At 43.5% G+C, this 19,597-nt stretch overlaps 1 protein-coding gene across 2 annotated transcripts in view; it reads left to right on the top strand.

Moving 5' to 3' along the window:
- ptch2 (patched 2) overlaps nt 1-18,429 on the top strand; it is a 30,246-nt gene extending 11,817 nt beyond the window's left edge. The window contains exons 4-23 of one of the 2 annotated variants that reach the window (XM_015000140.2): nt 73-142; nt 234-325; nt 2,566-2,674; nt 2,929-3,015; nt 3,113-3,234; nt 4,150-4,297; nt 5,073-5,204; nt 5,294-5,449; nt 6,002-6,094; nt 6,191-6,316; nt 7,124-7,511; nt 7,608-8,132; nt 9,312-9,454; nt 9,539-9,719; nt 9,821-10,101; nt 11,732-11,869; nt 12,252-12,394; nt 15,274-15,682; nt 15,786-16,353; nt 16,457-18,429. In XM_015000140.2, coding sequence (XP_014855626.1) covers nt 73-142; nt 234-325; nt 2,566-2,674; nt 2,929-3,015; nt 3,113-3,234; nt 4,150-4,297; nt 5,073-5,204; nt 5,294-5,449; nt 6,002-6,094; nt 6,191-6,316; nt 7,124-7,511; nt 7,608-8,132; nt 9,312-9,454; nt 9,539-9,719; nt 9,821-10,101; nt 11,732-11,869; nt 12,252-12,394; nt 15,274-15,682; nt 15,786-16,353; nt 16,457-16,491 — 3,946 coding nt within the window. In that variant the 3' untranslated portion in view covers nt 16,492-18,429. Of the gene's footprint in view, nt 1-72; nt 143-233; nt 326-2,565; nt 2,675-2,928; nt 3,016-3,112; nt 3,235-4,149; nt 4,298-5,072; nt 5,205-5,293; nt 5,450-6,001; nt 6,317-7,123; nt 7,512-7,607; nt 8,133-9,311; nt 9,455-9,538; nt 9,720-9,820; nt 10,102-11,731; nt 11,870-12,251; nt 12,395-15,273; nt 15,683-15,785; nt 16,354-16,456 lie in introns of both variants that reach the window. The other variant, XM_088014374.1, reaches the window with a different exon arrangement.
- Nucleotides 18,430-19,597: the final 1,168 nt, after the last annotated feature.

Consider the following 19,597-nt stretch of genomic DNA (forward strand, 5'->3'; position numbering starts at 1 on the left):
TGTAAAAAAAAAAAAAAAAAAACAGAATAAAGAAAGAAAAACTAACTTTTGATTATTTTTCGTCTCTCACAGATCGTGGGATCTCAATAAAATATGCTACAAATCAGGAGTTCCTATTATAGAAAACGTCATGATTGAAAGGGTAAGCTGACGAGTCTGCTTCATTCCTTCAAGCGCACATTTCTCACTTGATTTGGTTTTAATTGTTTTCTCCTCCTTATTGCTCATCTAAGATGATTGACAAGCTGTTCCCGTGTATGATAATCACCCCACTGGACTGCTTCTGGGAAGGGGCCAAGCTACAAGGAGGTTCTGCCTACTTACCGTAAGTCTCAGAATATCTGACCCAACAAAAACACGCATGATAGAAAGACTCTGGCTGTCTCTGGGAGCTCCATCCGATCTAACAAGAAGTCCACAACTTGCAGGATGGAGACATACAGTTGGGCTTTGAGCGGTCTGTCAGTGGGTGCTGTGACTGACAGCGTTAGGCAGTAATAGAGTTCTTTTCGGGTCCGGAGAGGGAAAGGAGGAGGACGGGAGGGAGAGAGGGTGTTCTGACAGAGAAATTCAAAGAGAAAAAGGTTAGGGAGGGATGCGGCGAAACAAGGGAGAGGAGATGGCTGGAGCGGCAACTGGGTGGTGGGCTGGTAGTGCAGAGGGCGGGGAGGCGGTGGCAGTGGTGGTGGTGGTGGTGGTGGCGGTGGCAGGGGAGCCCTTTGGGTCAGACAATGGTAAGCATTCTTTCAGTTTACGAGTGAGTGTCCATCAGTGCAGGGGCCCCAGAGGAGGAGGGAGATGGGGGCGGCGGCGGTGGTGGAGGGGTGGCTTTGTCAGCTCACGGCTAACACTCGGCATTCTCATGGTAATGCCCTGGGCTCCCAGCTCCCAAGTTGTCCAACAAATAAAATGGGCAGTATTCAAACCTCAAGTCCCCCGAGAAGGATGGAGAGAGGCTACAAGACAGTTAACAGTGGAGTCTGGGCGTATTCGCAGATTCAAGTTTTTTCTTTTCTTTTTTTTTCAGTCCCTTTTTCTTTTTTGTGGAACAAAGTTCTCTTGAGAAATAGAGTTGCTGAAAGGGATCTCTCTCTTTTTCTTTTCTCTCTCTCTCTCTCTTCTTTTTGTCGTCAGGAGTGATATTTTAATTGAGTGCGTACTTTGGAAAAAGAATGTTTAGATCGCAGCAGATGTTTCTACGCAAAGAAATATTTTGTTTATGCATCCGTCGGAGCTGACAGCGCCGTGTTGCATGACAAGCCGGTGCATACAGAAACAAACACAAAGTTTCCCATCCTTTAGCATCTCCCAGTTGGCTCGTGTGATCGCACCAGAGTGGGAGAAGTGGGGTCTTTGATGATTCACACATCTTCCAAGCGTTGCTGTAAATCCACACGATGTTTGCGACATCTGTTGTTGTTTATTAAGTGTTTATTACTCGTGCTCTGTGCAGGGCTGAAGAAAATCAGGGATGGTCACGCGGTGGCGATGCTTTTGTTTGACTTCTGGTTCAGATGTGTTTGATGAAAAAAAAAAGAAAAAGAGAAGAAACACAGAGCACTAGATAGGAGAAAGAACAAAATCAGAGGGAGACAGATTGGGAAAGAGGGTGAAGAAGGGGGTGCAAAAAAAAAAAAAAAACTTTGGAGAACAAAAAAACAGCAATCTATGAAAAAACAAAAGAGCCCAGGGCTGGTTCAGTCAAGCAAAAAGTAGCTGATAAAGGAGTGTCTTTGCAACCAGCAGCAAAATGGGAGCCTGGTATGTGGGAATAGGAGAGGACCTCAGGAGCCATTGGAGGAAGATCGAATCTTGAACCCAAATTCTTTTTTTTTTTTTTATTATTATTATTATTATTATTATTTATTTTCCTGATGATTCTCTCTATCATTCCAAATGTCAGAACAAAGGCACAAAACGACTCAACAACGAAGGATTATTATTTTTGAAGATCTCTGACTTCTGAAGAAAACTTTATTAGGTCTTAAACATATTTAAGGCCTAATATAATTTTAAGCGGCGGGGGGAAAAGAAACTATTAAATGTGTTAGTTCTCCGTTCAATAAAAGTTAGCAAACAAGATAATTGAGTGGAAATATCCACAAATATTGTGTTGTGCAAAATGTGGGGGTGCTCCTGCCTTCTTGCTCGTCCCTGAATCTATTTTTCCTCTTCCTCACTTTTTCCTCTTTATCAAGATGTTTGCGAGGCAGAGGTAATTGTTATGACTCGGTGCAGGGCACTGAGGAATGAAAGTGAGCAGGCAGCCACCGTGCCTGTTTTTTTTTTTTTTTTTTCCCGGGCATTGTGGCAGCGTGAAACAGGATAATAAACGCTATTTTATCCTGTATCTGCAGCTCGCCTCCTGCGTGGCCCCCGTGCAGCAGAGGAGCAAGAGCACAGACCAGATTAGGCGTTTTCCTGCTCGCAATAAAGATTAGCGTGTAAAGCAAAGGAGATGGGTTCGGGGTTTGCTCTTGAAGTTAGGATTTTATGGTGAAACGGGTCTGGATAGTTGACCATTAAAAGTCAGGTTTTTTTTTTTTTTTTTTTTTTGCTTTGCAGGGGCATGCCAGATATCCAGTGGATGAACTTAGATCCTGTCAAGCTGATGGAAGAACTGGGCCAGTACACATCCCTGGAAGGTTTTAAAGAGATGCTGGACAAAGCCCAGGTAAGACATTGAAACACACAGTAACTTACTGAAGGGAAGACTTGCTTGTTTACTTAGAAACTGTTTTGAACATGGGTAGTGTGGTTCTCTGCTCAGGGTAAAGTCTCTTCTGGGGCACCACAGGGATTCACCTTTTTTTTTTTTTTTTTTGGGTTGAGCAAACAAAACACACAAAAAAAGAGAACCTATAAACTATCAGCACCTTTCACAGACACCAAGGCTTTAATGCTGCCTTTTAATTTTTTTTTCTTCAGGTGGGACACGCCTACATGGACAGGCCGTGCCTCGACCCATCCGACCCAGACTGTCCTCTCAGTGCCCCCAATAAGGAGCAGGAAGAAGTGAGCTCATGCTTCCAAATTGCAAATGTAGGCGTCATATACGATTGTAGTGGCAGAGCATCACTTTTCTAAGGCCTGTAATTTTCCTTCTTTTCAGAGTCCAGACATTGCCGGGCGTCTCCAGGGCGGATGCCACGGCTTCAGTCAGAAGTTCATGCACTGGCAGGAGGAGCTCATCCTGGGAGGGCGTGTCAAAAGCAGCCAGGATGCCCTGCTAAGGTGTGCAGATTTGCAAGGAGAAAGAATAACACAGCAGACTGGAGCTTAACCCAGACATACCGAGACAAATGGGGTTCATAAATAAACCGAATGTTTGGTAGGCTAGTTAAAGATAATTGACATTCAAATGAAGTCTCGTGGATTACAACGCCTTTTTTTTTTTCTGCATGAAAGAAGTAAAGAAGAAGGAGAAAAACGTATTGGCTGGTGCTGACCCAAGTCCTTTTACTAGTTTCCAAAGTTGGACCCACAGCAGGTCATGAAACACCAGTGTGGGGTCTATGTATGACTTCTAGATACTAAATCAATTTTTAACAAGATTTTTAAAGCATATCTTCTGCCATAATTGTAAAAAACATTTCCAGTAGTCATAAATGAATAAAAAGGAGTAATATAATGGTTGTTTGAGTTGTTTTGGAGGGTCATTTTACCCTAGCTCACCTGGCTTGTGACTTTGTTGTTTACCTCGACCATAAATAATGAGCCGGTCGTCTCCAGCACTCTTCTTTTGGGGATTGTGAGGTAAAAAGCATTTGGAAACAGCCGCTCCACTGGATTTATTAAGGCATTTCAGCACAAATTAAGGTACTGCACCAGGTCAGACGGCAGATTTGAGATTCACACTGGTTTGCTTTTGCCTTGTTTTTTTTTTTTTTTTAAAGAATCTCTTCTTAATGCCGACTTAATCTGCTCCTGTTTTACCAATCACAATTTAGTTTAGTCCATTGATTGTGTGAGACAACTCCTTTGCCAAACTCCGCTGTCTTCTCTTAATACAGTCTTAAATGTTTTTGTCTCAAATATACGATTACACTCATTGTTCAGCTTCCGAGATGGGTACTTTAGGTGATGTCACTTCGAAGCGGGTGATGATGCTCAACACCCGGCTAATCCAGTGTTTGCATGCCCGTGCAGTGCGGAGGCTCTCCAGTCCATGTTCCTGTTGATGAGTCCCAAGCAGCTCTATGAACACTTCAAGGACGACTACGAGATCCACGACATCAACTGGAATGAGGAAAAGGCCACCGCCATCCTCGAGTCCTGGCAGAGGAAGTTTGTGGAGGTGTGAACTCGCTGTTATTCCTAAAGCCATATAATTGTTGCAACTTTTAATGAAACATAAAATGTTTTATTTTTTAGGTGTTTTACTCTTCCTATGCAATGTTGTTCTCCGCGTACACACACCCACACACACGCGCACACCCACACACACTCACACAATGCAGTATTCGAATTCCATCAGTCTTCGGCTCCCTGAATGAAGTGAACAGGGCACCAGGTTTCCGTGTGCATGTGTGTGCAGCAGGGCAGTCATCTCTCTCTGTCAGAGCCCTAGTTATAGGAACAAGCTGTTGCTATGATAGCCGACACCCACTGCTGAGAGGGTGGTGGGGAGAAGTGGGGGTGGATAACAAACTCCCAATGTAAACTGACCGAGACGCACGACCTCCTCTTTGACGCGTTAAACAACAGGAGCAGATCTGTTTTGAGATGGCGAACGGCGACTTTCGCGTGCGCCGGTAGATTCTCAGAAAACTTTGTGTCCATGCGTGGTGAGGAGTGTGCAGAGAGTGGCTGCCTGAACCGTGCGATCCCATCCTTTTCACCTTTGACCTCCTAACCTCTGGCATCTGTGCTCATTACTCCTCAGTTGTCATACTTATGTGTGGACGCACACACATGCTGCCACATGTAAAAACACATTCATGCTCACTTTCAAGACATACTTCAAAAAGATAGATTGGTCCTTTTTTTTTTTTTTTAACTTTTTTCCTCCCCGGATTTTCTTCACTTGTGTTCCGCAAAGCATGTTTTGACAACTAGTTACTTCCTTACAGGTCGTCCACCAGAGCATCCCTGGAAATTCCAGTCAGTCTATCCATGCCTTCTCCACAACCACCCTCAACGACATCATGAAGTCCTTCTCTGACGTCAGTGTCATCAGAGTCGCTGGAGGATACTTGCTCATGGTGATTGCCTAGTGAAATCGGAGTGTTTTTATGAGGAGAGGAGTTTAAGCGAAGGGTTATGGTGTTTACACAGCATGTCTTCTCCCTAGTTGGCCTACGCCTGTGTGACGATGCTCAGGTGGGACTGTGCCAAGTCGCAGGGGGCTGTCGGACTGGCGGGGGTCCTGCTGGTAGCCCTGTCGGTGGCAGCAGGACTGGGTCTCTGCTCTCTACTTGGCCTCTCTTTCAACGCTGCTACTACACAGGTACGACACAAAGGACAACGCCCTATGCTGTATGGACGGATGGATAGACGATGGCACATTATTTATCCACCTTAAAATTAAGATGACTTTTATTGCATCATATGCTGCTTTTATTGCCTTACTGCAAGTGTTAACTGTGTAATTTTTTTTGAGGTGCGTTTATGATTAAAAAGGCATTATGCGGAAGAAGGACATGCATAAACTAAAAGAAAAAACTGAATTTTGGTATCAGAAATTGCTAGACTGAGGCACTAAAATTTAAGGTTGTTGTCACAGTTTCAGAGAAGTTAATGTTTGGGCTGTTTTGTCTTAGAATAAATCAGAAATATTTAGGATTTTGTAGTTGCATGAGTCCCTTTTTATGGGTGGCAAAAAGGGGGAGAGGGAGGGGGGGCTTTAAAAAAAGTGAACCACTGGTTCAGAGGACAATGTGATCTTAAAAGTATGTGTGGGCGGTAATTCCTTTGATTTAATGCCCAGAATTTGATGTCAACTTTCTTCAAATGTTCATTCTGACCCTTTTGCCCTCCACGGATGCGTTTCCCATCCCAGGTGCTTCCCTTCCTGGCACTGGGGATTGGTGTGGATGACATGTTTCTGTTGGCCCACTCCTTCACAGAGGCAGGAAGTAATATCCCCTTTAAGGTACTTTTTAAATATCTCCTCCACACTGCCCTCCTCCCTTTTCATCTCCTCTCTTATTCTCTTCTGACTCATCTGTGTTTTTGCGTTTGCGTGAAGGAGCGGACCGGAGACTGCTTGCGTCGCACCGGCACAAGCGTGGCTCTGACTTCCATAAACAACATGATTGCGTTCTTCATGGCTGCCCTGGTGCCCATCCCAGCCTTGCGGGCATTCTCTCTGCAGGTATGTTTTTTTTTTGTTGTTTTTTTTTGTTTTTTTTATTCCACTCTCACGCGGATGTTCCAGCTAGGACATAAATGCGGCAAGCGCACAATCGCGCACCGTGAAGCTCAAAGCTCTTTTGCAAATGAAAGAAAAAACTTAAAAGAAGTGACACTTATGCACGGCAACGAAAGCTTTTGTTGCTGGTTTTACTGCCTCTGCACCTAGAGGGCCTGGATTTTTTTTTTTTTTTTTGTAGATGCATGTCTTTGCATGTGTGTATAACATGAAATATTCAGAGCATAAAGGGCTGCGAACAGACTTAAAGAAGAAGACGGAGAGAGGAGGGAGTAGTGGATCAGTATATCACTGGCCCGTCAAAGCGGTTTTCTCTGATCTGTGACTAACTGTGGGTGGTCTGAGACACACAAGCGCACAGATAAACACACACGCATAGATGTGCTCACACTCGAAACCACATAACAGAATGTCAGCTCCAGGGCCTGAGCTGAGTGCGGGGAAATGGGGGAGGTGGCAGCGATGGAAGCGTTGGTAACAGGGGTGATGGTTTTGCTCAGACTCGCAACATATATGTGCTTTCTTCTTCTTTCTTTTCTTTCAAATCGCTCTTCCTCTCTTAGCCCTGTCTTTCTAACCTCCTGGCTTGTTGATTTAGAGCAGGGATTTTCTTGACTTACTGGGCTGTACTCTAAGATACTGAAAAAAAAAGTTTTGACTTAACCCAGCTGCGATTATGGATCTGTAATTTTACTCTCTTCTCACTTTGTTTTTCCTCTTCTCTCTCTCTCTCTCTCTCTCCTTCCCCAGGCAGCCATTGTGGTGGTGTTTAATTTTGCCATGGTGCTGCTCATCTTCCCTGCCATCCTCAGCTTGGACCTCCACCGGCGCGAGGACAAACGCTTGGACATCCTCTGCTGCCTGTACAGCCCGTGCGCTGATCGCGTTATTCACCTCTCGCCGCATGAGCTGTCGGAAGCCAGCGAGCAGTCTCAGGCGCCCGGGGCGGGGACGGCGCATGCGCACCAGTATGCTGCAGGGCCGACAATAACCACCAGCACCCAAATCACCACAACCGTGCAAGCGTTCACGCAGTGCGACGCAGCGGGTCAGCATATCGTCACAATTCTGCCACCGACTTCGCAGATCTCCACAAGCTCTCCCTCCATCATTGTCTGCCCCACAGCACAGACTCAGGGTACATGAATCATTTGGAGTCACAATATAGGAAAGGATTAGTCATATTTAATCCAAAACACTCTAACATTTGATATCTATATTTTATTCTCCCTAGCTGCATCACCTTCCCCAACCACCACCTCTGTGCCAGAACACTACGGCTCCCAGCTCTTCACCCCGACCTCCAGCTCCACGCGGGACCTCCTAGCCCAGGTGGAAGACTCCAAATCGGGGAAGGAGTGCGTCCCGCTCCCCTTCCTTCACTGGAACCTGTCCAAGTTCGCCCGGGAAAAGTACGCCCCCCTGCTCCTGAAGCCCAAGAGCAAAGTCGCAGTGGTGGTTCTCTTCCTGGGACTTCTCAGCCTCGGGCTGTACGGGACCACCATGGTGCATGACGGCCTCTACCTGACCGACATCGTGCCCCGCGACACCAAGGAGTACGACTTCATCGATGCGCAGTTCAAGTACTTCTCCTTCTACAACATGTACTTAGTGACGATGGACGGGTTCGACTATGCCCGATCTCAGAGGCTGCTGATTCAGCTGCACAACGCCTTCAACTCTGTCAAATACGTAGTCCGAGACGGCGACAACAAGCTGCCCCGCATGTGGCTGCACTACTTCCAGGACTGGCTGAACGGTAAAGAGCTTATAGTTTTTAAAAAAATAAACTTTCCCCAGCCTCTTGAAGTTTTCTTTAAATGAAAAAAACTTTTTTTTTTCTTGTAGTTGGGTCTATTCTATAAGTGCAACATTTTGTGGCTGATTTCTTATCACCAGTTTTCCTGAAACCTCAGCCTGTTGTTTCCAACTCTTCCAATTCAGATTGCTCTTACAGAAGTATAATAGAAGATAATCAAAGGTCTTTCATCTGTGAGGGGTCTTTACCTTTAATATAAGGACCATAACTAAAGTCACACCACACGAGTGAGAGAAGGGTTGCTATAAATTAGGGGCTTAATAATATTTGAAACAAAATAAGGACAAATTAATGACACAATTTAGCATCTTGTGTTAGCGATTAGCATAATTGGAGTTGCTAACATCAATGTTTGTAAGCTGCCAACATATCCAATTTAAAATTGTTCCTTAACATTCACCAGTTGAAAGTTTAAAAGGATAACATAGAGCATCTTTGTTGTGCTTGTTCACGTGTTTTATATTTCCTTCCTGTTTTCTGTTGAAGTATCAGTCTCTCTCGCTTTCTTCCAGCCTGAATGAACCACAGACACTTTACATCGGTGTGATATATCTGACTTATGCTAAAAATATACAACCTGTAGTTACACTTATACAGAATACTCTAGTGTATTGTCATCATTATGACATGTTAGCTCTTAGATTTTTCGCTTTCGCTGACCAGAAAAAGACAAAAATAAACCAATTCTTCCACTTTTTGCTTTACTAAAGTCGTCTTGCGGTGAGCAGAGGGAGTGGGGTTGAGAATTTGCAAAGGGTGAGCAAAAGTTCAGTCATACTATCCACCCCCCTCCACCTGGACTCATGGGTGGCGTAGTCGATAGGTTGAGGTCATGGGTTATCTTTGCATGCATGTGTACATTTGTGTGTGTGTGGGTGTCCTTAGGTTATAACGTGTCAAAGGCCCAGTCAAGAGGAAGTAATAGTTAACAGGTCAATCAGGGCCAACTGTGGGGGGCAGGGGGGAGAGGAAACATGAGCTTTCACATTTTCACTGTCACCTCATACAAAGAGAAACATCTGGAAAAACTTTCTGCTTTTATGGTTATAAGAATCAAGGCATTTCCAAGTAATATCCACAATAATTCTTCCTTTTTGTGTGTTTTTACCTCACGCGTAGGTCTCCAGGCTGCTTTTGATGCTGACTGGCAGACGGGCCGGATTACAGCTGACAGCTACAGGAATGGTACCGAAGATGGAGCTCTGGCGTACAAGCTGCTCATCCAGACAGGCTCCAAGAAAGAGCCTTTCAACCGCAGCCAGGTACCTCAGAACTGATAACCAGATGTCACTGTCCTGGTCTAGCCTGTTGCCCAGGGGAAAATTAATGCATGGATCTTTCTTTAGCTGACTTCTCGCCGGCTGGTGGATGCCGAGGGTTTGATCCCCCCGGAGGTGTTTTACATTTACCTGACCGTGTGGGTCAGTAATGACCCCCTGGGCTATGCCGCGTCCCAGGCCAACTTCTACCCTCACCCCAGAGAGTGGATTCATGACAAGTATGACACCACAGGAGAAAATCTGCGCAGTAAGTGTTTTATTTAATTTATTTTATTTTTTTAAAACGAGTACGTTTTTGCACGTATGTCTCTCAGTAGAGACGACAAAATAATCTTTTCCTCTGTTCAGTCCCCTCAGCGGAACCCCTGGAGTTTGCTCAGTTTCCCTTCTACCTGAACGGCCTTCGGCAGGCTAGTGACTTCGTGGAGGCCATCGAGAGCGTGCGTGCCATTTGTGATGAGTTCAGCCGCAAGGGCGTGCTCAACTACCCTAACGGTTACCCCTTCCTGTTCTGGGAACAGTACATCGGCCTCCGTCACTGGTTCCTGCTGTCAATTAGCGTTGTGCTGGCCTGTACCTTCCTGGTATGCGCCATTCTCCTGCTCAACCCCTGGACGGCTGGCATCATTGTAAGTCCTGCCCCTCCACCGCTTATTTGCCTCGTCTTTCCATCACTCATCCATTCTGCCATTTCCCAATTCTGTCCTAAAGTTCATTACTGTCTTCCTTCCTCCACTCTTCATTTTTCTTTCTTTTCACTCCTCTCAGCATAGCTCGCCAACTCTGTCTAGGGGCCCTTGTTTGTCTCTGCAGAGGGCCACTCTCTCACACACAGAGACATTGTCATTCTAGCATAGGTTTGCTTCGCCTCAGAAAAAAAAAAAAAAAAAGGAAATGCAAAACAGTCAAAACAGCCTTTAGCCTCCTGAAGCCTGTACCTCCAGCCCACTTGCTGTTTTGGTCAAAGGGAGAAGGAGAGACACAGGAAGAGAGCAGATCGGTCCAGTTGTAACCTTGGCCTGCTCAAGTCATCCATCAGAAAAAAAAAAAAAAAAAAAAAAAAAAATATATATATATATATATATATATATATATATATATATATATATATATATATATATATGGGCGCATCTTCATGTGATTTGGAGAGAAACATCCCTAATACATGCACACACATACATTAAAAACACATATGTTGATGAACTCTGTAAGGCAACACCTGGGTTTGTCTGTAGATAGTATGTTTTATTTAAAAGGCATTGCTTTAGTAGCTCTGATTGAGATTGGCAGGCAAGTATGATGCCAGCAGGTGACAAGTCCCTCTTGCCTGTGTGCGGTTGAACAATAAAAATGCTTTTATCATTTCCACTGTAACTCTGCCTAAGCTCGAGACTCATGCTGGGATCAAACGCTCCATCTTCCCAGGCATATGTCTATTCTTTTTTTTTCTTTTTTTTTAATCTATTTTCATATAGGGATACATCCAGTTTCCTCTGTTTCTGTGAATCTTTGACATTTAGTTGTTTTTTTCTAGTGATTCTTTATATTAGGAGCTGAGTTTGTGTCAAACTGGGTGTGTGACAGTGGGGTTTTGCAATAAAAAAAAAAAAAATATATATATATATATATATATATATATTTTTTTTTTTTTTTTACATTACTGTATGTACCTCCTAAAGAATGCAGATCCACACCTGAACTCTTGAGATTTCTACAATGCTGATGTTTCTTAATCTAACAAATTCCTCAACATACAGAGTTTAAAAGCTCTGAAGGAACAGACCAAGTACTGTGCTTTGTTCAGCTCTCCTGTTAGTCTTGCTCTCTCTTGCTCTCTTGCAGCCTGGAGGATTTTTATTATTATTTTTTTTTTAGTATGGCTTCAAACATTTCTATGACTTTATATTCAAACACTTTGCAGAATTAGTTGACTTTGAGTCTTCCTCCTATAGCAAAACTTTCCACATCCGATAGCTGTACAGTTAGCGTGAACTGGTAGAATGTTGTGTTCAATGGTCATAAAAGATTTGAAGTACTCTGAGTCATTTGCCCAGAGCTAGAAATTTGAATATGAGTACAGGGTCACAGTTTTGTAGCATGAGTGTACGAAAACGGTCAAGCCAGCTAAATGATGAATTACAAAATTACTGATAATTACCTCTTTCAAGGCCATTTTTTTGTTTGTTTCTTATTCTGTTCCCTCATTCTTAATTTTCTTCCACACCAGAGTCATAACTTTTCTTTGTGTGTGCGTTTCAGGTGTTTATCTTGGCCATGATGACGGTGGAGTTGTTTGGCATCATGGGCCTGATTGGCATCAAGCTCAGTGCCATTCCCGTGGTCATCCTGATCGCATCGGTGGGCATCGGCGTGGAGTTTACGGTTCACATTGCCCTGGTAGGTCTTCAGTCCGCAGCGGCTATCGGTGAAACGCTCGTTTTGCTTGAAACCTGTAAAATAAAAAAGATGGAAGAAATACTGAAAGACCGGCCCTTTAATTTGTTCTCCACAAAGCCCACATCAGTTCAAAGCAGAGACTCCTGTAGTTTTGTTAAATGGAAAGTAATGAAGGTGAAATGTTTGTGATTAAGGATTTATTTTGGCTTCCTCCCTTATGCTGGCAGACTTTTATTGTAGCACAGTGTGATGTTAAGCGCAGTAATCCAGCAGTTTTGTAGCCTGCCAAGCTTCGCCCGCCACAAACACATTTTGGATGATTGGAAAGATTTCCAACTTCTTCCTCATCCCTACCTTTCCCCCCTTTTTTTTTTGGCCACAGGGCTTCCTGACAGCGATTGGCAACAGAAACAAGCGCTCAGCGGTGGCACTGGAACACATGTTTGCCCCAGTGGTTGATGGCGCAATCTCCACGTTGCTGGGTGTTCTCATGCTGGCGGGATCAGAGTTTGACTTCATCATGAGGTGAGATGGATGCGGGTGTTTTTGCTTCTCCTAACTGGGTTGCAAAGGGAAGCTTTCTTGGGTTGGGAGCTAAGGGCTTGATGCAGGTGGAAGTGTTTTCCTCTATCTTTCTTCTCACACACACACACGCACGCATGCATGCAGACAGTGTCTACTACACAGCTGGTTCTGTCACTCCAGGAGGACACACACACACACACACACACACACACACACACACACACGCGCGCGCATGCACACACACAGATCCCCAACTTCAGAATGCAACAAATGGGGAAAACATCAGTGTTGTGTAGCAGCTGCTTGTAAACATGGAAGCTTTCTGCTGCCCACTGGGTGGTGTCTCTCTCTGACTCCCTCGCTCTGTGTGTGTCTCTCTCTCTCTCTGACACACACACACACACACACACACTCGGGGAATCTGTAAAAATTCCTATCATCCATTTGGCATTCTTTCCCTTCCATGTCGGATGCCGTAATAAAAACTGGAGCTAAATTTGAACTGGTCAGCCAGTCAGATGTTATGCAGCCCACCAACAGAGACTGTTCCTTCCGTCTCTGTTCTCAGTGCCTGTGCGTGTCTTGCGAGTGAAGTGTAAATCTTGTGCATGTGCGTCGTAATGCGTCCTTCTTTTTTCTTTCTTTCTTTCTTTTTTTTCCTTTCTTTCTTGCACTTCATGGGCTAAGTGGAAAAAAAAGCCGAATAGCTCCATGTTTTTCAGCAGAACGTGGTCTCGGCCCAAACCCGAAACCACAACCTTGAGCTCACAGACTGCAACAGGCCTCCGTGACATAAAAACAGCCAGTTTTTCTGAAGAAACTCACACAGAAGCAGAAGGAGAGGCAGGGAGTGGGAGTCTTGGGAGGGTTAGCTGACTTGCACGGATGTGTGGTTCTTATGGGTGGTTCAAATATAGTAAAGGGAACCTCCACAGAGATGGAGAACTGAAGTTATAAGCAAATCCGAGAAAACTAAAAGAAAAGGGGGAAAAAATCACTAGAAAGTGGTTGGCGTGCAACATATGGCCAGAGGACGGGAAGAGGTGAGGCAGAGGGGCCGAGGCTCCGTTGGAGGTCTTGTTTAGCTGCAGTTGTATTTGGGCAAATGGGGTGAGGCAAAGCAGGCTAGCTGGGGAGCAGCATAAACATGCTGGTGTAAACATCTTCTGGCCTTGTAATGTGCTGAATACACAAACAAGCATGAATAGAGACTCTTCTCACCAGTCTCTCTCTCTCTCTCTCTCTCTCTCTCTTTTATTTTATTTATTTTTTACAAACAGAAACACATATACCTTCATGTATGTACATGAATCCCTTTCCAGGCCTGACCACAACTGGAAAACATTAGTTTGTGTAAGCCACTAAATTCCTGACAGTGACTGATGGGGGGGGAAGTGGGGGGTCTAGTTGTCTCTTTTTGTCTGTAAGTAAAGTAAAAAGTGTCACATAAAGGAGCCCGCTGTGGTATTTTGAATTCCATAATAGCTAGCTTCAGACTTCAATGGCCTAATATGATTTTGGTTTTATTTGAGGTTTTTAATCTTTCCTGAGAAGAAAAAAAAACAAGGACTTTACTTGTTGAATAGCAGTAATAACCATTTCAAGCGATTATGAAGAAGCGTCTTTCCATAACAACTCCACTGCTTTCCTTCTTTTTTTGTTGTTTTTTTTTTTTTTTCTGCCTTCACCTCGTGCCAACTTCATTATTTTTTCCCCCTCATTTCTTTCACCTCCTAAAGTCTGGCTTAGCAGACTTAAAGCATCTTACCGTCTCTCTCCCTTCGCGTTTTCTGTTAGTGTTTAAGTGGAGTCCTCTCTAATTTGCTCGGGGGAGCTCTTTCTTGTGGCGTGCCTCCACCCCTGGCCTCCCTGGAGCTCCGTCGAGATGCACGCACACATGCACAAAACAAGCACGCATGCAGTGGGAGCTGCAAAAAAAAAAGAAGAAGAAAAACAGAGCGAGAGGAGAAAGTTGTGCAGAAGCAGCACAAGAGGCATCAAAGCATGTTTAAGCTGAGTGGGGAGTCAGATTAGCCTCTCTTCCAACTCCTTTGATACACAAGCATTGGGTTTTCCCAGCCTTCCCTGAGCTACTTTTCTTCCTCATGTACAGCAGCTGTGCGTGTGTATGCGTGTGTGTGTGTGTGTGTGTGTGTGTGTGTATGTCATGCACACAGTGATCACGTGGTTTTAAGCCATGTGGTCTTGCTCATTTTTGTATAAGAGTCAAGGAAAAACTCAACTGATTAGATTAATAAAATTATTGATTTCAAATGAAATTACTTAGAGTTATCAAAAGTTTGGCTAAATAATAACGTGCGACAGCACGCAACGTTTGTCCAAGTAAAGTAAGGTTTTACTGTTTTGTTTTGTTTTTAAATAAAGATAAAATAATGACATACTTTATACATGATAGCCCGGCTAGCATTACAAAAACAGCTGTTGTTTGTGTTTTTCCTTGTGAATCCTTACCTTTGCTCTGAGATTTCTGAAAGCCTGCCAACAGTGTTTGTTCCACGAGTGACAGAAGTTGAAAGCTTAGAAGAAAACAAAGGTAGAAAAAAAGCAACTGTGCTGTTATCCGAGGAATGACTCTCGCTCTCTCTCTCAGAAATGTCTTAATATATAGAAGTTTACATTAAAATAGCGTCCTAGATTTTTGTGTTTCGTCTTACTTCGCTTTAACACCTCACTGATACTACAGTTAGCTATTTGTTGTTTTTTTTTTTTTAATTCTTTTGTAAGCACAACCCCGTAGCTGAGGTGTGTTCACTAATTTCTTGCTCCACAAGGATTTATAAGGACTACATGAGCTGAAAATTGTTAATTATATTTCTCTTTTTGATCTAATCAAAGCTCTACATCTGTTCATCTCGCAGGTATTTCTTTGCCGTCCTCGCCATTCTGACTGTTTTGGGGATGCTGAATGGCTTAGTTCTCCTCCCAGTCCTCCTCTCCATGCTGGGCCCTCCAGCTGAAGTCACCCCGGTTGACAGCGCCAGCTGCCTGCCGACACCTTCTCCCGAGCCGCCGCTGCCTCCTCCGATGGCCCACCACGGATACTTCACAGCCCACAACCATCCGCGCTCGCCGCGGCAGCAAGCGTTTTCTGAGTCGTCGGACTCGGAATACTACTCCGAGGTGACGACGACCTCTGGGATCGGGGAGGAGGACTATAAGTACTGTGACAGGAGCGCGTACCAAGCGTCGCACCAAGCGACCGCTCCTTCCACAACGTCTCACATACTGGTGGAAGCCAGCAAGAACCCAAGCTTCCCCAAACTAACGGTAAGCACCACGAGCGCACGAATCTTCAAAGATGTATGTGTAACTCCTCTTTAATCTTGTATTTGTACTCGTGTGTAACATACAAATGTTGCATTTGTTTTAGGTGCTGAAGCCCTTTAGGGAAAACGCAGTCGGCGGGAGGGTTGAACCGTTATGTGAATCCAACCACAGTCTGCAACCACCTGTCGGCTCCCAGGTGACATGCTGGGACGGAAACAAGTATGAGCAGCAGAGCGATCTCCAGAGACTGCAGGATCAGTCGCCTCAACGCTTACCCAGCGACAAAGCTCATTTCCCTGGGAGGACTTGTCACAGTGGCCCCAGGCTGCAGAACAGCAGAGGGCCTCAGCCAAACAGGACTAAAGGGCCGAGCTGCGGTCACAGCAACTCTTCCCTGCCAATGCAACAAGGCCCCGCTGGGGGCCCTGTCACCATGGTGACTGCTACGGCCTCCGTTACGGTGGCCGTGCACCCGACGTTACCGGGGACCGCCTATCAAGGCTACATGCATGAAGGTTTTGACGTGGACAGCGAGTCGGACTGTTTTGAAGCTGCTAGAAGGACTTGTGGCAACAAAACAAAATACTCTTCGTGCAACAGAGACTCTCTAGAGCTCCAAGACTTGGAGGCGACACAGGTCCAGGCGGAATATCAACTCGGCAAGTCACAAGGTGAGCCAGGTTCCTCTGCTGACCTTTTTAGCAAACCTATGAGACGTTTTGAAATGAGAGCTTTATTTGCTGACTGTTTCCTGTTTCCTCCTGTGTGCTGCAGGTGGGCTGAGGATCCAGGCATCTAAAGACTGCTAGAGACTCTCTCACTTTGAGTCTCTGGATCCCAGAAGCACCTCGACCTCCTCACTGTGTCTCAAACTCTTAACTGTACATAGACTTCACATGAAAAAAACAACAACAACAAAAAACAGAGAGGATTCACATCAAGAACATGAAAAAATGAAATTACTTGTTTTAAGAGTTATATAAATCTATGAGTATATATATTTTAATACTAAAAACAGAAGAGGGAAGCTATTTAAAAGAGTACTGTATAACTTGGGTATACTCTTATGTAAGATGTAAAAGATTATTTTCATGTGGGGATGTGGATTCGTTTTCCGTCCCACTTTGTATAGAATAAGAAATGTTCTATGTGTTTTCACAGAAAGTGAGATTTTATTAAGGTATTAGAGTATTGAACGTACATGGTCAGTGTTTATTTCTATTTGTGTTATTTTGTTGTTGTTTTTTTTCTTGCTGCTACATTTCCGATTTCCTTTCAGGCAATTTGCCTTAATAAGTGCAGTCCCCCAACCTATCCCACACCCCTTCCCTCCTCTTTTTTTATTTTTTTATTTTTCACAGTATTATACTATGAAATACTTCGTCATAAACAATCTGTTGGGTCCAAGTTCTTTGTCACAGGTTGCCGGGAATTACACAGCAGATACTGTTTCCTAACAGCAGTAACCATTGTGCCTTCAGTGTGTCCCCCCTTTTTCTCATTATCCCAGCAATTAAAGGTCAGTATTATGTTCTCCGTTTAGGCTCTAAAACCTTTTGAATCATTTAGCCATCGTGCTGGAAAGCAACGCTCCTAACTCCAACTTTGTCTCAACATCCTCTGCAGTTTTAATCTACTTGAAGGAGCTCCGATAACTTATGTTAATTTTTTCAGCAGTTTGTGTAAGCTTGTTTATGTGTTTTTTTTGGGGTTTTTTTTGTGAGGGTGGAAGGTGAGGGTTTAGTCACTTTGTCGAAAAAGTGTTGTTCGCCTCGTCGAAAAGGGAATTTTAAAAATGCAAAGGGAGTTATTTTTATTTGATTCTTCCCCCCTTTTTTGAGTAGCAACAGTGTCATGTTGTTTTGACTCTGAACTGGTTTAGTCGACCTTGGTGCCTCAACTCGTTTCGACTCACTTTCTACTCGTTTTGCTTCCCCCCTCGGACTGAGAACAAGGCTTCAGTCGTTCAGTATTGGTCTCGTCACTGCCAGTTTAAACTGCAGGGATAAACATGCGGATCTATTGTCTTTGTCATGTTTCAAGCGGCAGCTTCTTCCGTTTTCTTACTCTTTGTAAATATGAAAGTTGAGTCGTCTAGCTACTGCAGTTGGGGAATTATGAAGCAAAAGCACCGCTTTCCAGTTCGAGCAGACCGCGTCAGACTCTGATGAGGGATGGGGGTCGAGAGCAAGGGGCTCTCGCGGTGGTTTGTAGTTTATTTCAAGAAAGATGTTAATGTCATGCCATATAAATTATTTATATTAAAATTTTTATTTTTGTAGTTTGTACAGATGTTAGTATCTAGACCGAAGTTCTATTTTTAAAGAGTAAATATATATATTATATATAAATATATCTATTTGTTCCTGAGGTTTTGTTTTATTGTTTTGTTTGCCTTTTTGGGGACTGGGGGAGGGGATGACAACACATTGTGCGAATGTGTGCGTGCGTGCGTGCGTGCGTGCGTGCGTGCGTGCGTGCGTGCGTGTGTGTGTGTGTGTGTATGTGTGCGAATCAAAGGGGGCAATTGAAGGACCATGAAGGAGAAGTTGTGTAGGAAAAAGTGACATCGTGTTTTTAAGTTTCCTCTTGGCCCTTTCTTCTTGTCATTTTTTTAAGATGTTCATGTCCATGTCTGAAACACTGTGATTTCTGAAAACTATGCTCAAGAAAACCCATATGTGACCGTTATGTTCCCTCACCTGCTATAGAAATTAAACTAACAAAATAAATTGAATGAAAAACTGCCTTCTTGTCGGTTGCCCTTTGTGATGTCGTGGGTCAGCGCTGTTATCACAAGCAGTTCGATTTATCAGTGTTTGCTGGTTAGCCTCTTATCGAGGCATTTTGTTTTAATGGCTCTACAGGTATTCAGCTTTCAAGCTGATTGTGAGAAACCAACACAAAAATTCTGTAAGGAAATAAATGCAACACGATGCATGAATGCACAAATGCTAAATATTTGTAGCATTTCACATACTAGAAATCTAAAAATTGTGCTATGCATTTCTCTTCTGCCTGCATTACTCTTATGTTGCCTAAATGAAATCCAATGTTCAATTTGCCTTCAGAGATCACACGGGTGTAATCTAATCTCGCCGTAAGTGCACATTATTAAACGCAGCAATCGGTGATTTCATTCAGTAGAGTTTCCTGATTTGACTGATACTATTCCACAATTAAAAGTTACTCAAATGAATTTCATAGCATGGAAATTATACAGTTTTTTGTTATGAGTATTAACTTTACTCAGGATGAAGACAGATTTTCAAACGATAACGTCCAAATAACAGGCAGCATCCATCACACAAGAGTGAGTGACTCCTGAGAGAAAATACCATTTTAAATATAAAAGACTATTATAACTATAAACTATTTTTAAATTTATTTGATTTAAAATTGCATGTCAAAAACTACTGGAACACTTCTCCACAAGAAAAATCTTTTTTGGCATTGTAGCAATTGAGCCCTTCTTATAATAACTGTTTTTGGTGTTTTTGGTAAAAAAGAAAAATGGAAAAAAAAGAATGAAAGAAAGAAAACAAATGGGCAAAATAGTCATGACATGTTTTCTGCATCATTTAATGTACTGGGGGTAGCTCAATCAGTCGGCAGCATCCATCACACAAGAGTGAGTGACTCCTGAGAGAAAATACCATTTTAAATATAAAAGACTATTATAACTATAAACTATTTTTAAATTTATTTGATTTAAAATTGCATGTCAAAAACTACTGGAACACTTCTCCACAAGAAAAATCTTTTTTGGCATTGTAGCAATTGAGCCCTTCTTATAATAACTGTTTTTGGTAAAAAAGAAAAATGGAAAAAAAAGAATGAAAGAAAGAAAACAAATGGGCAAAATAGTCATGACATGTTTTCTGCATCATTTAATGTACTGGGGGTAGCTCAATC

This window comes from Poecilia mexicana, unplaced genomic scaffold (assembly GCF_051168715.1).
Source record: "Poecilia mexicana isolate PSO_F unplaced genomic scaffold, ASM5116871v1 scaffold_17, whole genome shotgun sequence".
NCBI lineage: Eukaryota > Metazoa > Chordata > Actinopteri > Cyprinodontiformes > Poeciliidae > Poecilia > Poecilia mexicana.